This window comes from Atractosteus spatula, chromosome 13 (genome assembly GCF_055471065.1).
Source record: "Atractosteus spatula isolate fAtrSpa1 chromosome 13, fAtrSpa1.hap1, whole genome shotgun sequence".
NCBI classification, from domain to species: domain Eukaryota; kingdom Metazoa; phylum Chordata; class Actinopteri; order Semionotiformes; family Lepisosteidae; genus Atractosteus; species Atractosteus spatula.
The window spans coordinates 27,184,011-27,200,787 of NC_142718.1; the positions used below are offsets into that span (position 1 = coordinate 27,184,011).

Below are 16,777 nucleotides of genomic sequence, written 5' to 3' on the forward strand. Positions count from 1 at the left end.
GAAACCTAGAGCTCAGCATATTCCAAAGTGCTGGAGTCATTACGGACTCCCTTTGATGTCAGGCAAGAAGTGACAAGTCACCCGGGATGAAATACGTGTTTATGGCTCCTGTTTGGTGCGGCCCTGCACAGAAGTAAAGTTTTAAAAAAAATGCTAAGAATACCTGCCACCAAGACAAGAAAAGGTTTCAGACAGATTTGAATTGATTTGTTGAAAAGAATTTTAGAAACTCGAATTTTTATTTTTACACATTTAGACGGTGAAACTTGTGTTTTGTGTACCGTATACTTTAAAATGCGTTTCCAAAGTGCCATTCCTCTTCCTCCCACCTACCAGCTACGGGGGCCACAGCAGTGTATCCCATTGACCTGGTGAAAACACGGATGCAGAACCAGCGATCCACCGGCTCCTTCGTAGGCGAACTGATGTACAAAAACAGCTTCGACTGCGCCAAGAAGGTTCTGAGATACGAGGGCTTCTTTGGGCTGTATAGAGGTACAGTGCCGTTTTCTTGCATGCGAACGCTTGCGTTTCTCGTTTTGGGGAAAAAGTGGAAGATGCTCTTCCGTGATGCGGGAGGATAAGCCCAGTTAGTAAACACTGAGCAGAATGCAAAGAATTGCTGGAAGTGTAAAGGTCGACAGCACTGATTGCAATTTCACAAATAGCGTTCCTGCGAATGCTGGATTTCTTGATGCGCAGGTAGTGCAAAATAAATAGAAAGCAAGATGCATCTTGTTGTAATCTCTGGCTTACAATGCAGATCATTTAACGGAGGGGATAATATTCCCCTGTGTATGTGGCTTTAATCAAAGGGCTTGTTCTGAGTGTGAGGCTCCTCGTGGAGGAAGTCAAGACTGCCATCTGCTGATCCTCTTGCCTGCACACTGTCAGTAGAGGATGTTCGTAGCAATTTTCACTCACTGATAAAGAGATCTGATTGAGAGCAACAGGAATGTTTGACGGTTTCCTGGCTGCCTACCATGCAGAGTCACTCAGCAGGCCCTTCTGAAGTTTATCTGATCTGATGAAGGACACGGAAACAGTGCAGTATTTATCGGTGCTCTAATGATTTTGATATCTGCTGCTTTAGGCTGCCGTGCAGTTGAAATGCAAAAATGGAATATGGAGAGACCTGTAAAATATAAGCCTTTTAAACAGTTACAAATTCAGTGGGAAAATGGAAAAACGCAATGTATGTAGTAGTTCTTGAAAGATCTTCATGAAACACAAGCAATAGAGAACACAATCCCTTCTGATGTACCACTCTTATGGTTCCCTCTGCAAACCTGCATTTTGTTGATACCTTTGCGGTATGGACTTCTGAGTGTCCAAGATCTGAAAGAACTGCTGTTTTTATTTCCAGGCGTATCTAAACACTGTACATATTTTCTTCAGGTCTTTTGCCGCAGCTTGTAGGTGTCGCTCCTGAAAAGGCTATAAAACTTACTGTAAGTATTTTTGTTCAATTTTTATCAGTGTTCTCGATCCTTTTATTTGTACTGATGTGACTGACTCAATGTGTGTTTTCTAATGCAGGTTAATGACTTTGTCAGAGACAAGTTCACTAAAAAAGATGGCTCCATCCCATTGTTTGCAGAAATCATGGCTGGTGGATGTGTGAGTATTGGGCCAGGGGTTTTCCTTGCTTATTTTCTGTACAGTGAAATCCTTTAGCTTCTGCCTCTTTTCCAAGCTGAAAAGCACTTGGCCAGGTTTTCCTGGGGGTGAGACGGTAACGGCTGCCACAATGTGAAGCTGGAGTGTGGCTGACCAGGAGGCCAACATGGTAAAACCGATGCTTCCCGTGTTTTAGGAAAAAACAATAAGCCTGTGACTTTAATTTTGGGTTAATTAAGATGTCATCGGGTTGAAGACCTCGACATGTACTTTGTTTTACTCGCAGCACAATGCTTGCAGCCCACTCTCTATATAGCGGCAGCCAGAAGTTCAAGTTTTATTCTTATGTGCAGACATACCACAAACCATGTAGGTTTTTGTAAAAAAAAAAAACAGGAGGCTTGACTCTGAACCACTGTTTGGTCTCAGAACCCGCTAATTAGGACTGATTTTAAAATAGCAATACGCCTGTGAATGGCCTATTTATAACCTTGCTAATTCGGGTTTCAGAATTTGCCCAATGTTTGGTCACAGAATTGTAGGATTAAGGAAAGCTTATGCTGTTATGCTACCTGAGAGACTTAATAGCTCCCAGTTAACTGAAACTGACAGGCAGCCCTGGAAAACTGTGTCATACACTAGAGGGAACAGGGGCCAGGGGGTTATGACCTCTGCAAAGTTTAATTGAGAGAAGAAGCCCTGGAGGGTCACCGATATGGCTGCTTCCACTTCATTGTGATTAGGTTTGACAGTGCAGTACATACCTGAGCCCTCACCTGTCAATGCACCATGTGTAGCTCCAGAGCGACATTAGAAAGGACCTGTGTTTAGTACCAAGGCAGCAATCAGCGGGGATTACACATCCAACTTTAAAGGGCAACCTTAATTATTTTTGCGCAGACATATTAAGTAACATTATGCTTTCTCTTTTCCTTTAGTTTTAAAGGAACATTTGTTTTCTGTGTTGGAAGACAATTCAATGCCACATGGAAGCCAGAAACTGGGAACAATTCGGCACGTGCTGTGTTCTCTTTTAAATACATGTGGGAATAATGCTGTCTGCTCTACTAAAAATGAGTCATTCATACAATCCCAGGGAATGACAATGGAACGGAATGATGAATCCCTTACAAGAGGATTCCCACATGTGGTTTAGAAGAGCTGGAGCAGGGGCAAAGAAATCGGATGTTTATAGAGCAAAAATGTCTGCCTTGAGTATCACCAGTGGGCTTGATGTTCCTGATTAGATTGTTGCATGATAAATCAGGGCTTAGTCATAAAGGCTGTGCCTTGGGGCTGCACTGCTGAACCTCACGGCAGACAGAGATGGTCATGATTCAGTTCAGTCACTGGAGACTGCTCTGTGGTGTGGCTCCCGATAGGAAGTCAATGGGCAAGGCCAGGGTGGGCCATTCACCCTTCTGCAGGGGGCGCCTGGGGAGGAAGGGGGGTTGCAGAGGGCCGGCAGTGGGGTCAGGGCCTGCAGCCCAGAGCATGTCACATGGTGGGAAGCAGCAGCCTTCTAACCATGAATTGTGCTGCTTCTCAAGCCGAGCCTGACCTCTACAGTCAATGCCCATTTGTTCTTTTGTTTATGAAGGCATTTCCTGATTGCATTGGACTTTTTTTTTTCCCGTAAGCGCTTATTGTAATTTTCTCAGTCGTTTCTTTTGCATAAACTAAAGAAAAGGTCTCTCTATATATATATAACATTTCATACTAAGATCTACAATAGTGGTAGAATGCAAGACCCTTTTGAAAGTTTAAAAATTGTTTTAAGAGGCACTTAGCTACTGTAACATCTTAAGCTTGACAGCATGTAAAATTTTAGGTTCTCTAAATTGTAGTTGCTTTAAACATTTATGCTGGTGAATCGTGATTAATTAACACACGTTGCTCATTTAACGATCTGCGTCCCTCCGAGGGAATGAAGTGGAGTAGACTGCAGAACTCCAAGACCACGTTAACACATCGCAGAGAAGTAAAAGCACAGCATTCAAGCTGTTTAACACTGTGAGGGAGAATGGAGGAGGAGTCTGTAATTTACAATTCACCATAAATATTTGTATTTTATGAGAGTGTCTGACGTTTCCCTAAGGGTAATTCATTTGGAAAGACTGGAGATAATCAATTTTGTGCACCAAAATGTTCCACTTATGATTAGTTCCTAAACCCGTCATGTTTGTGCTACATGAAGTGGGATTCGAGAGAGCTGTTGTCCCCTTTCCGTTCTGGAATTTTAGCATCGTGACAGTAGCTGTGTCAGTTTTGTAATACAGTATATTTTCTTTCCCCCGTTTTTAACCCTCCCCCACCACCTCATGTGAATAATCCTCCATTCCTCCCTGTCTTTCCTGTGCCTGTCCAGGCCGGAGGCTCTCAGGTGATCTTCACTAACCCCCTAGAGATCGTGAAGATCCGGCTGCAGGTGGCAGGAGAGATCACCACCGGTCCCCGCGTCAGTGCCCTCAGTGTGGTGCGGGACCTGGGCTTCTTTGGCCTGTATAAGGTAGGTTTCGCAGGCTTTGAGTTTTAAACTTCTGTGTGTTCTATAATCAAATATATATCAAACCTGGTCATAGAATCAGTAGATGATTTAAAAAAAAAACCTGTAGAAAGGTCTTGTGCATGTTGAATTGAAAGTTTCAACTCCAGTTTACGAGCTGGAGTTCTTTAGTGCCTCATGATGTATTACTGATTTTCTGCTACATACGAGACAACAGAATGTATTGAATGATGTAAGCAAAACAATATTTAGATTACATCGCTTGCTGAACATGGGCCTTTCAGGAAGACGTAAGTCTTTATAATGCAGAGATGACTGCTGGCACAGAGAAACAGTGAATTCAGAAGATTTGCACTTTGACAGCTTGCTACTGCTCCTGTCCAAGTTTTTGTGGTTTTACTACATCTTGCGTAATACTGTTCTCTTGTTCCATATTTTAATGAGTTGCAGACAACACAGTCCTTGTTCTACAAGCATTTCCTTTCCTTGAATTGATACAATAGACAAGGGCTTAGCATTATTGTGGCCCCAGTGTATCAGAAATACCCAGCACTGTGCTGTCAGGTCCAAAAGCTGTTCTGGGTCGAGCCACAGGGAGCCTTCCTCCTGCAGGCTTACTGTCTCCTGGCACGACCGCATTTTCTTTCTGTGGTTTTTTAAAAGGCTCTAAGGATTTTTTCCTTGTGTAGCACATGCTGAAGAGCTGTAGTATCAGATTATAACCAAGATGCATTGCTTTTCCACAGTCGCAGCTCTTTTAGCTTGCTTAAAATGTGATTTGTGGAAAATGCAATAAACATTCGCATCCTGGAGGTTTCATATGAAAGCTAGGCAAAACTGTATGTGGTGAAACCATGTGAATGAGCAAGTCATGTACCCCACCATGCCCGGGGTATGTTGAGAAAGAATCAGTGCTTCATGTATAATTTGGCCCTGTGATCCAGTTGTTTAATGACTTTTAAAATTTAAACCCCTTTAATCCTGAATTCTTCTTGTATTTCTTTATTTTGGTTGCAGTGTAGATGGTAAATTTGAAGTGGCCAGGTAAAGCTCCCAGAACAGATTTTGTTATGCTTTTCCTATTAGGAAGATTTAACTAACTGGTATCATTGATCTGTATTAGTGATGTAAGTCTACAACTGCCTTGATTTAAATGGAGTTAATGTCAAAGCAAACCTGTGGGGTCATTAGGAAGAACTCAAAAGCATGATTTATTTAAATGAAAGCTTGGGAGGTTTGTTGATCACCTGGTAGAACAGAAGGTTAGAAGAAAAGGGAGGTTATCTGAAGCCCATGTAGCTTATTTGGTTGCCTGTAGCTTATAGATCCTGAATTGATATGTTCTGTTGCGTTTGTGTCACAGGGAGCAAAAGCCTGTTTTCTACGTGACATCCCGTTTTCTGCAATTTACTTCCCTGTCTACGCTCACACCAAGACCAGGTTCGCTGATGAGAGTGGCAGATTGGGTGCCTTACAGCTGCTAGCTGCTGGTGCTATTGCTGGTAATTCCTAACTCTTGCCATTCATAAATAGATCATAAAAAGTGCTACGATTTTTAATCCGGATTGATCTTTGGAGAATTATTTTGCTGTGAGCGCCTAGGGGCAACCTTGTTGTGAGAGGAGCTATATCAAAATAAATTGAATTATTTTAATTGCTAGAATTGCCAGTTCATTTTCTCTTATTCCTCCCTAATTTGGGATTGCCAGTTGTCGCCCAGTTTAAAGCTCTCTGTGCCAGCTCAAAGTGGATTTCCTTTGAAACGCTGCTGATGCCTTTGCTGTTGGACATGCCGCAAACAGCACAGCACAGCACTTCACTTGAGCGCTCAGCATCAACTGGATTAATGATGCACTGATGAACTGCTTTCACGGGTGCCCTTCCATCTTGTGGCTAGCTGTTGCGTGGCAAGCCGAGGATATCCTGACTAATTAGAAACAACTCAACCCTGGTGGCGCTTTGCCACTCGTGCCCTGCCACCCTAGAAATTGGTAACAGCTGTCAAATGATATAGCCCAGGCTCAAATCAGCTGCGTCTGGTGCTTCCTATTTAAGACTCGTCACAAATGTTGCTTTATGTGTGCAGATGAACTGCTGGCGGTTCAGGTCAGTCCTTGATGTGGTCAAGTCTGATCTTTGCACTGCTGTAGAAATCTGAACAGAGTGGAGTTTCTCATAAACCATTGTTTGGCTTGCATGACCATCTCCATGAGAAATTTTAACTGATTTTTTTTAGAACTTGAATATTAGTAAAAAAACAACTCGGTAGAGAAACCTGTGCCTGCCTATTATTTCCTAGTTGGTAATTTTTTAAAAAGGTTCTTTAATTGACCAGTTTAAATTGTTCAGGAACTTCTAATACAACAGTAAATGCAGTCACGATTCTCTATTGTGTTGTTTGTACCTTTTTCTCTGCTTTTTTTTACACTACCTTAAACAGCAGCAAGTAAACATTTTAAGCTGTGCAGAAAATTTTCAGCTGGTCATTTCAAAACTGGTCATTTCAAAACGATCTGTCCCTATACAATAGTAAAGTAGGGCGTAATTTATAAAGCGTGAAATACTGTTTCTCAGGATGTTGTTCAAATCGCATGTTTCCAGGTGTGCCAGCTGCCTCTCTGGTAACCCCTGCTGATGTCATTAAGACGAGACTTCAGGTGGCTGCCCGCGCAGGGCAGACAACCTACACCGGAGTCATTGACTGTTTCAGAAAAATCCTCCAGGAAGAAGGTTTCAGAGCTCTTTGGAAAGGAGCAGGAGGTGAGTGACGACTTAAAAGATAACATTGGATGATGGAACATAAAACTTGGTGTCGTTCGCGCATATTGATTTGTGATTTAGAGGACTGGGAATTCCAGTGTAGTAATTTCATTCCTGTTTTTACAGCACGTGTCTTCCGCTCATCGCCACAGTTTGGCGTTACTCTGGTGACCTATGAACTTCTGCAGAGATGGTTCTACGTTGATTTTGGAGGAAGGTTAGTGTTCACACAAACTATATGCCTAACCAGCGCCCGCTGTTCTTGTCCTTCATTATTTGCTCATTCATCTTGGGTTTTTTTTTTTCTTTGAATGGTCCACCAGCCGCCCTGTGGGGTCGGAGCCTACCCCCAAATCCAGGATCCAGGAGCTGCCTCCGGTGAGCCCTGACCACGTGGGAGGATACAAGCTCGCCGCAGCCACCTTTGCCGGGATCGAAAACAAGTTTGGCCTTTATCTGCCGAAATTCAAGTCTTCGGGTGTTGTGTCCATCCAGCCGGCAGCATCGAAGGAATCTCAGGGGTCTTAAATGGCAGCAGTGGGGTGTAGTTGAAGATGAGGCTGGGCTTTCATACCAGTACTGTATTGAACTGATTGGGCTGCATGTTTGTTGAGCCGAGATGTCTGCTACCTTTTCTATATATGATTTTGTTTCGTCTCCAACTGCTTCAATGAAACTTCTGTATCAAGGCCTCATTTCTATGCATTTTTAACTTTCTAGTTCTTTTTAAAAAAGCTGCATGGATAGAGCTTTTACGATTTGCTTTGCGCAGCTTGCACATATGTAACTGTACATATTGTACATCTTTGTACAGAGACATCATGGCGTTGAATGGATCATATGAGGCATTTCTGCAATCATGAGTAGTGGCTTAAAATGATGTACAGATGTTTTGAAAGTGTTTTATTAAAAATCATGACCAGAATATTAGTAAATAATTTAAATTAATCATTTTGTTTTATTGCAATAAAGTTTCAATATGGTTTAATTTTTAGCGGTGTGGAAACGTACAGCGTTCAGTATGGAAATGAACGTTGGACAAAAAATTGTAACAGGTTGGTGTTAGGATGGGATTGTTGTACACACATAAAAGGTTCTTCATTCCAGATCAAATATCATGCCTTTTTCCTTCCAGATGTGTTATGGGGTGTCTTAAAGCACTGCTGTTTTTTATTTTAAGTTCCTAGAAATGCTTTGCACAGTCTTAGAAAACACTGTTACAAATTTGACATCAGTTAGGGCAAAATACCTTAGATCCTGCCCATCAGTTTTGCAACGAGGGAATTAAATAATGCAGAGGGAGCTTTTGAACAGTGGGAAATACAGGGTTTGGAAATCTTGCTTTTATAGCTTAACAAAACAGGCTTCTACTATTAATATGGTGTACTTAAAGGAGGTTAACAGTTTAGGTTAGTTGACAAGAGAATACTACAATTATGCTTATAATGAAGAAATTATTAAATTACTATATTTTCATAGGGACTTAGCAGCAAAGGTAGTGAACACATCAATCATGACAGCAATTATGGGCCTGGGTATAATTAAAGCTACCACCAAACAAGGAATGCTAAACATAAGTAGAGTGTGCAGCAGCAGTGTTACATAGTAAGCAACTGAAACCAGAAAGCCATGATAAGTCTAATTTCTTCTAGTCAGCATAATGGATGTTGAATTTAAGGCTTTTGGTTTTTCAAGTGGTAATGTGTAGCTGCTTTTTTTCGGCAGCACTGCTGCAAAACCACTGTGAAAAAAGGTAACTTTTATGCATTTGAATAGCCCTACTCCAACTGTGCTTGGTTCAAACTTGCTCAAAATCAGTTCAGCTAGAATTATAAATAACCAGCAGAAAAATAGTAAAAGGCAGAAGTATCTTAAGTATACAGGTATCTATGTTTGATTTATTAGAAAAGGTGACTGAACAGTTTGCTGTACTGTTTAAAAAAAATCTGGCGTCCACACATGCCTGGATCGTTTGAAATCATGCCTAGTAACCCAGCAGTACAATCTGTGTTTCTGTTTACAAAGGCCAGCTACTGGTCCCTACTCTCTCATGGCTGTTCTCCAGTAATCAGGCTGATAAACGTGCAGCAGCTTCCTCTTCAGCGTCGGCTCTGTTAGCATTAATTTCTGCCAGAGTGCGGGCAAAACGGGTCCATTCGTCATTGCGTGGAACGGCAATCTGCTGTAGAAACAAGGTACAGCGTGTCATGGAGCAAAAGTGCACAGTAATTTAGGTGTACTATTTACCAAAGTTCTAAACAAAATGGATGTAAAACCACACATTCCCCTTCACTGCACAAAAGCTGAATTTCCTCCTCTCCTGCAGTCCCTTTAATGGTCATGGGATCAAACAATTTTCTAACCATCACTGAGGTGTGACCCCCCTTACTGTGACAGATCACGATTCACAATTACCTTCTATCTGAAAGCTAGATTGTTAATGGAAGAATAAGTGCCAGAGACATTTAAACGTTTCTAGACTATTCCCCATGAGGTTTCCTTCTGACAAGGGTTAACTGTGCTCAAATGAAAACTGATACAGGATCTACTCTTGTGCTTCAGTACAGACATACAAACCTAGCCCAAGTCCCACCATTAAGAATACCAGTATACATATACAGTGTTTTTTAATGTTATGCAAAGGGAAATATTTGCTTGGAAAGACAGGGGGAACTGTTTTTCCATTTAAGTCAGTATATATATTATTGGACCAAACTAAGATTAAAGATACCAAAAATAAAATCATACATATAAACTGGTATTCTAATACCTTTACAGAGAAATTCTGAAAGTGCAGAAGTGCTTTGAGAACGTGAACTTAGAAGATTCTTTCTTTCAAATCATTTCCTTAAAATATACTGAGCATGAAAAAGAACAGCACTCTAAACTGCAACAAATTCATAAAGGTGTTGGGAAACCTCTTTGTATTGGGTGCACTGACATTTTATTATTAATTACAGACAACTGAATTCTGATCAGTATTTGTCATCAACAGGGGTTTACTTTTAGTGCTTTCTGCATCTATAGACTAGACACTCCTACCCTCACAATTGAACCTCCCCATTCATTAATCAGTGTATAAAACTATTAGCAAATCAGTTTGCATGTCCACACCACACTCATTGATACACAATTTAGCAATCTATTCCAGTAGGTTTTCTACAGAAGTCATCAATAAAAAGAACTATACCCCACTGATGGCGAGTCCACCTGAGGTGTCACTCTAATACAGCACAGACACAAAGGCATTATTCTAAGTGGGACATATTGATTCCTTTCTGTTTCAACAGATTTAACATTCAACAGGTTAAATCAGCTGTATCTAACCAGCTCTTTCACTAATAAGGTGTTTTAGTGCTTACGCATGTTAGTCACTTCAGTGTATCGTGATCAGTCATGAATGATCAATTAATCATTACCCAAAATCTGTATAGAGTACCTTATTTTTTAAAATGTGTACAAGCATAAAGAGCAATGTTATTTCTGATGCTCAGTGTAAGCACTTCAGATGATTCTCCTCTTATGAGTCTTGAATTTACATACTAGACTTTAGCACTTTAAATTTCTTACATTGTTAAAGTTTTTTTTGTATGCATAATCAGAGTTGTAGTTTCATCTCTCGTTAACAATTACTAGGTCACTCAGCTACTTACCTCTCCAACATCATAAATAAGTATCTGCCCATCTGAATCTCCAACAGCAATCTCTCTTCCTGTGTGGGCCCATCTGACACGGTTCAAAGCAGGGTTTCCTTCCACCATTACACTCGCTGTAGGAACCTAAAAACAGGTGGATTTTCACTCACTTCCCTTAGGAAAATAGTTCTAGTGAAAACACCACTGTGACACTAGGATACATGCATCAAAATGCCAAATTCACAAACAACATATCCACATAAGCGTGAAAAGCTAGCACATCACAAACATCTCTCAAATCTGTATAAACTCCTGTGGAGCGTGGTAACAGTTTAATAATTAATAATAATTAATAATTATAATAATAATAATTGCTTACACTTATATAGCGCTTTTCTGGACACTCCACTCAAAGCGCTTTACAGGTAATGGGGACTCCCCTCCACCACCACCAATGTGCAGCATCCACCTGTTTAGTTTACTAAGACTTCATCCTCCGGGCTTTTTACATTTTTCAATTTTTTTCAAAATGCCCACAAAATGGATCTTGCTGATGTTCTAGATTAAATGAATCCTACCCAACGTACTCTCAAATGGAGAACCAAAGAAATGTAGAAACCTTAGATAATGTGGAGCTACATCCTTATTATTGGAAACGTATTTGGAAACTCATACTTGGGTAAAAAAGTAAACTAAAATGAATACCACCTACTTGGTTCTAATAGAGAACCAAAGAAACGTGTAAATCCTAGACAATTTGCAGTATATTCATGAATTTGGGACAAAAAGAAGTAAATGATACATCAGGCTTGTGTCGCCTAGAAACTAGTGTTTTTCTCCCTTCCTCAAGGACAGCCATGTCAGCTGCTTTCTTCCAAAGCGTGAATGGATTTTTGTGCCCTGAGCTGACGGCTTTTTCCTCCAAGCAGGCGCGGAGAGCTCAGCCCTGAACGAGTCCCCTGGCCAGGAGCCTGTCCGTGCGCGGGCGAGCGGCACCGGTTACCTCGGTGTCGTTGTTGAGGTTCCACAGGTCGAGTCGGCCCACGCCGTCCACACAGGCAAACAGGGCCGGGTGGGCGGGGGACCACATGACATCATACACGTAGTCCGAGTTGTCCTCGAACGAGTACAATGGCTTGTTGTTCTGCGAGGCAAAAATAAACGCGAGTTGTAAACAAGGGCCGCGGGCAGGAATTACGTCAGCTCTCATTGTTGCTCCCACAGAGCCCACCAGCATCGGATTAAGAGCCAGATACACCAGCAGCCTCCATATAAGAGCTCTATTTAAAACCTGAAGGGAAAACGCAGCTGGCTCATCCCTGAATTGCAGGGCTGCTTCCAATTTCATATCTGATCATTTGCATTAGCTTCCAGGTTCTTTTTTTCTTAATTGATCTTACTGTAATTCTTAGGATTTTATGAGTCGTCCAGAAGCATTCACTATTTCAAGGCAGTTCTAACGCTTTGTTTTTCTCCTGTTTTCTGCTGTTCTGATGTTGCTTTACACAGGAACTGGCACAGGGCGATCTTATGAAATACACACTGGATGGGATGAGTCTAAAGCATATGTGAGACACACATGTAAAAAACAGACGTCTGAACATCACCCTGTCTTTTCTGATCCTTTATTAGCCTGAAACTCTGTGTAATTATTTGTCTTCTGTCCTGCATCCGTACACCCGTTTAAGGGAATTTTAAGATTAAGGAGGTATCGTGTGACTTCCTCTGGCTTTGACAATCTCAATCTCTCTCTCTTTATATATCAGGTTAAAACAAAATCACATTTTAGTTTTCCGGCATCAGAGCTCTCGTACCTTAGTGGTCCACAGTTTCACTGTCCAGTCAAAAGATGAGGTGACAAACAGGTGAGAGAAATCAATGGGTCCTGCTGTAGTGTGACAGTGGATGCCTGTGATGGGTCCTTGGTGGCCTTCGAACATTTCACTGATGCCCGCTTTGCTGGAAAATGACAGAAACTGAAAGCTAATTGCGGCCGATCCCATTTTATAAATGCTTACAGTTCTGAACCTGGATTAATCTGCCCAGGGTTATCCACCTGAAGGAGATAAATGACCTCCCCGTCATTATCGCATTGTGCCTTATATAAGGATTACTGAGCAAAACCAGCTGTGTATTTCTGTGGATTCCAGCACTGAAAGAGTATTTTTCTATTCCACACATCATGATGTATGAATTCTTGTTGCTACCAAATTAAGCATACACAGCAATGGTAAAGAGCAGCAAATGAAACATTTTTCCTTCACAAAGTATCAGACCTAACAGAGTAACAAGTTAACATGCTGTTAAAAGACTCTTACTCATAATATTCCTGAAAGGTAAATACCCCACATGAGTGATGCTTGTGGGTTATTAATCTGGATGAGACTGTTATGCTACTGGAAATGAAGTGGAAAATCACTCCCTCAATTAAGGGAGTTAAACCTGCAATGCAGAACCTAGCAACCATTCCTGAGCCTCCGGCATTAAAAAGGACATTATACCGCCATCAAGGAGAGGACCTGGGAAACTTGGCATCAACACAGGTCACTTTGATTTGAGCCCCTCTAAAATACCATTTACAAAAAAATCCGTGAAGCCCCACCTCCACCACCACAACTTTTATTTTTGCGTCCTCTGGGACTTAATCCACTGAAAACATCAGCCGTGACCTGGCTGCCCTAGAAGCGATTGGGTAACAGGAATTTAGGACAAGGCTTCTAAACTATCTCTTGAGGAGACCTTTGCCAAAAACCCAACTTCAGACGCACAGCAAAAAAATAAGAAGACACTGCAGATGTAGAAGTGATTCATTTACGTTGCAAAAGAGCCCGGCAATTCTCTGGCTTTTTAGGATAATGATGTTGACATCACAAATGAGAAGACTCTCTTTATTATTTAAAATGGCGTCCCGTATGATTACGTGTTTCAAAAATTCTAGCTATTTGGGGAAAGGAAACCAACGTAGTTGAATATTTGTATTGGCCTGGGTAAAAAGCTGTCATAGTTATTTTTCCTGGGCCGCTCCCGGCGCTGCAGAGCCCTGCGATATCGGAGAACGTGTCTGTGATGTACCTTCCATGACGGCAGGCTGTGTAAACGGAGCCCTCCTCGCTTCCTACCACAAAGTTATTGACGTCTCCAAGGGGGAAAGACATGCTGGTGACAGCCACAGCCTTGGACTGCTTGTGAACGAGCTCCATGCTGTCCTGTCAGAGAGAAGCACAACGAGACGTCAGCCTCCTTACCTGCCAAACATGCTCAGACATCACACCACATAAATTCACTTGACATACCGTTGGGCGTTTGTGCTCAAATGAAATTCAGCTAACCGTTCATAAGCGATTAACATTTGACATGGGACTTTCGTGGCAAGAGATTTGGAATGAAACATGGTACGCTTCCTAAGAAACTGACATTCCCTTAATGAAAACCATTATGTGTTCTTCTGACAGCAGGAACGTTAAATTAGCTTTTGAAAGGAAACCTAAACAAAAGTCGATTTTACGGGCTTGTGAAAATGCAATTTGTCCGAAAAGCTTATGGATCACAGTTCTTCGGTAATTACACTTTACAGCCCTTTAGCTGCAGAGTAAGAACTCGCAGCTCTGCGGCCGCTGGCCAGGCATGTGTAGAAGGAGTGCTTATTTTGAATGCCCATACCTGTGGCTGGGACAGCATGTCCAGACTCCAGGAGCACATCTTCCCATCAGTGGAGATGCTGATAAGGTTGTGGGCATTTTGCGTGCCTACCACATTCACACAGTACACTGGGTGCTGCATTCAAACATTCAATAAAAGCAAAACAAAGTGCAAAGACAGTTAAACAGCAGAAGACGGGGTACAGATAATGGCAGAATACGGGCTTCGTGACAAATAACAGATTGTTCTATAAATTGCACTTTTTCTTTCAGGATCTCCGTGTCTGTCAGTTCATCTATCTATGATCCCACCATCTAAATCTTTCCGGAGATCACAGCTGGAGTTCACGCAGTATGTACAAGGGATCAGAGAGGAGCAGGAGAAGATGCTGGATTCCCAACAGACTGACGCATCTGTCCTCACCATACCGTGTGTGCTGCTGCCGACAGCGGAGTCCTCTGCACGGGGGTCCTCTTGCTGCTGCGGTTATCCCACAGCACGATCTGCCCAGAGTAAGTGCCTCCCACCACTAGGTTGGGATGAAATTTTGCAAAGGCGGCGGACATCACGGCTGACTGTGAGGGAAAAACAAACAAAACAAAAAAAAATGAGCCCAAACCTCAACATTGGGTATTTTTAAAACGGATGACTGCGGAGTGAAGAAGTGACAGGCTTCTGGAAAATGACTTCAGCGAGGCCGTGTACGTTAGTGTCACATCCAATCCGTGCGCTCGGCCGAACGCGTGCGATAACTTGCTAAAAATAATATACAACCCCCTTCGATTCAAAGACATGCTCTTTTCCTTAAAATAGCAGCTGGCATGCTGCTTGTTTTTATTTTATGTTTCGCGCACACATTTCCATGACTCAGACCAGGCCATTCAACACACTTTTCTAGTAGAAGCTGAGTTATGACAGGGTATATCAAGTATGATTTATGTCTACATTACTCATGCACGTTTTCTGCCTGTCGAATTTTTGGGGGCTGCCAGTTTAAAGCAATTACTTAAGACTTAAGCTTCTCGGTAATCTTACAACGTCTGATCATACGTTTGGTTTAATTTACGCAAGTGATTGTTCAAAAAACTGACATTGGGGAAAGAAAAAAAAAACTCCTTTCCCCACTTAAAATGAATACTTGGGAGTTCACACTTTTTTGGGTTTTGTCTGAGAAAGACGTTTCTAACTACATCCGTTTTTAAGGGAGCACATATGTTTCTACTCAGTGTCTTGTTCTATGTATCCTGGGGCACGTACTTAAAAAAAAAAGAGGCTGCCAACTACAAAGCTACATGTTCTTCATATTTCAAGCAATCATTTTTTTTTCCTCAGCAGTTAAACTGGGCTCTTGTTATGTTACACAATGTAAAGTTAACTTTTTAAAGCATGTTTAAACATCCTCAGCGCTGGCAGAAAGGCAGCTCAAGGCTTCCTTTTGAACTGCTAGGCTTGAGGTCCTCCATCAGCATGTGTTTGCAAATAGATGTGGTCGAGGCGCATGCCAGCCCAGTGAAATCACCATGCGGAGAAGCTGAAGGAAATGACTGGCAGGGGCCCAAACTCATCAGCTCAAACCACCCATTTGGCGCGACAGGATCTCGCATCATACCTGGCAATGAAAGACATACTCTGGTGTGGTTTTCTTGTACTTCATGTTCCACACAAGGGCCACACCATCTGGCTCATGGGGGGCATCCTCGTTGTTGTTGTATGAGGCAACAAGCAGCTCAGGATACTGGTGACAGAAAAATCAGTAAAAATGAATGTCAAGAGGAAGTCAGGATAGCCTCAAGGCCTGACTCCTAACAAAAAAAAAACGTTACCCTCTGTGGTGTTAGTGAATGCTTGGCTACAGGCGGCAACCACCCGTACAACAAGATTTATTGCTGAGAAACTCTGTCTCAGCACCAGCCTCTTTCTTGCTCATGTGGTTGCTATGCTAAACCTTAAAGTGACTTTTATGTCGATTCTTTGGTTCTTATTTTATTCACTGTGGCAGGGAAGTGCCTCCATGGTTACTATTTGAAGTCACCTATGATAAAAGGCGTTTGAAACTCAAGACTAGCTTACTTATAATAATGGACATTATATATTTCTGAACTCCTTCCAGGAAAAATTACTCTCTCTCTCTCTCGAGAAAAAGTCGAATGCTTTTAAACACTTACCTGAGGTAAACAAAAAGGGTTAACCTCTATTTCTCTAGTTTGTATCATCATGATACGTTTAGAATTTTTGCCATGAAAAGTCCCTAGAACAAAGACTTTCAATGTTTTAATATTATCTACAATTCTAAATATTTGACTTTGGTATGCACGTATAAAATACCTAATAGTTAAACAATTTAAAGTGCTAGACAAACATTGAACACTGTCATTGTTCTACTTTATTTTGTAACTTAAAACCCCAAAGCTGATATTTAGAAAATGAGGCTGTCTTTCTCAGTGGTACACATAGCTGAAAGAAGCTCATAAGCTGCTTTGTTTTTGGAATTAACCTATACAGCCATTTCTACTACAATGCAATAGCTGTAATGCTAAAAAAAAACACCGTTATAGAAAATCTGGCTACAGAATCTACTGGCTCAATGGGAATTAAGGGGCTAAGGGGCAGAGAGTTC

The 16,777-nt window shown here is 41.7% G+C and overlaps 2 protein-coding genes across 5 annotated transcripts in view; one reads left to right on the top strand and one right to left on the bottom strand.

Annotated features, from left to right (window-relative positions):
- The window catches only part of slc25a12 (solute carrier family 25 member 12), a 30,979-nt gene extending 22,980 nt beyond the window's left edge, over nucleotides 1-7,999 (top strand). For all 3 annotated transcript variants that reach the window (XM_088931254.1, XM_088931252.1, XM_088931253.1), the window contains exons 11-18: nucleotides 337-495; nucleotides 1,399-1,451; nucleotides 1,540-1,620; nucleotides 3,989-4,129; nucleotides 5,490-5,628; nucleotides 6,728-6,886; nucleotides 7,013-7,103; nucleotides 7,210-7,999. In XM_088931254.1, coding sequence (XP_088787380.1) covers nucleotides 337-495; nucleotides 1,399-1,451; nucleotides 1,540-1,620; nucleotides 3,989-4,129; nucleotides 5,490-5,628; nucleotides 6,728-6,886; nucleotides 7,013-7,103; nucleotides 7,210-7,414 — 1,028 coding nt within the window. In that variant the 3' untranslated portion in view covers nucleotides 7,415-7,999. The remainder of the gene's footprint in view (nucleotides 1-336; nucleotides 496-1,398; nucleotides 1,452-1,539; nucleotides 1,621-3,988; nucleotides 4,130-5,489; nucleotides 5,629-6,727; nucleotides 6,887-7,012; nucleotides 7,104-7,209) is intronic.
- Nucleotides 8,000-8,768: 769 nt separating this feature from the next.
- The window catches only part of LOC148821991 (cytoplasmic dynein 1 intermediate chain 2), a 32,127-nt gene continuing 24,118 nt past the window's right edge, over nucleotides 8,769-16,777 (bottom strand). For both annotated transcript variants that reach the window (XM_088931255.1, XM_088931256.1), the window contains 8 exons: nucleotides 15,770-15,895; nucleotides 14,589-14,735; nucleotides 14,182-14,295; nucleotides 13,594-13,727; nucleotides 12,336-12,480; nucleotides 11,525-11,665; nucleotides 10,540-10,665; nucleotides 8,769-9,068 (listed from right to left, as the gene is read on the bottom strand). In XM_088931255.1, the coding sequence (XP_088787381.1) occupies nucleotides 8,955-9,068; nucleotides 10,540-10,665; nucleotides 11,525-11,665; nucleotides 12,336-12,480; nucleotides 13,594-13,727; nucleotides 14,182-14,295; nucleotides 14,589-14,735; nucleotides 15,770-15,895 (1,047 nt within the window). In that variant the 3' untranslated portion in view covers nucleotides 8,769-8,954. The remainder of the gene's footprint in view (nucleotides 9,069-10,539; nucleotides 10,666-11,524; nucleotides 11,666-12,335; nucleotides 12,481-13,593; nucleotides 13,728-14,181; nucleotides 14,296-14,588; nucleotides 14,736-15,769; nucleotides 15,896-16,777) is intronic.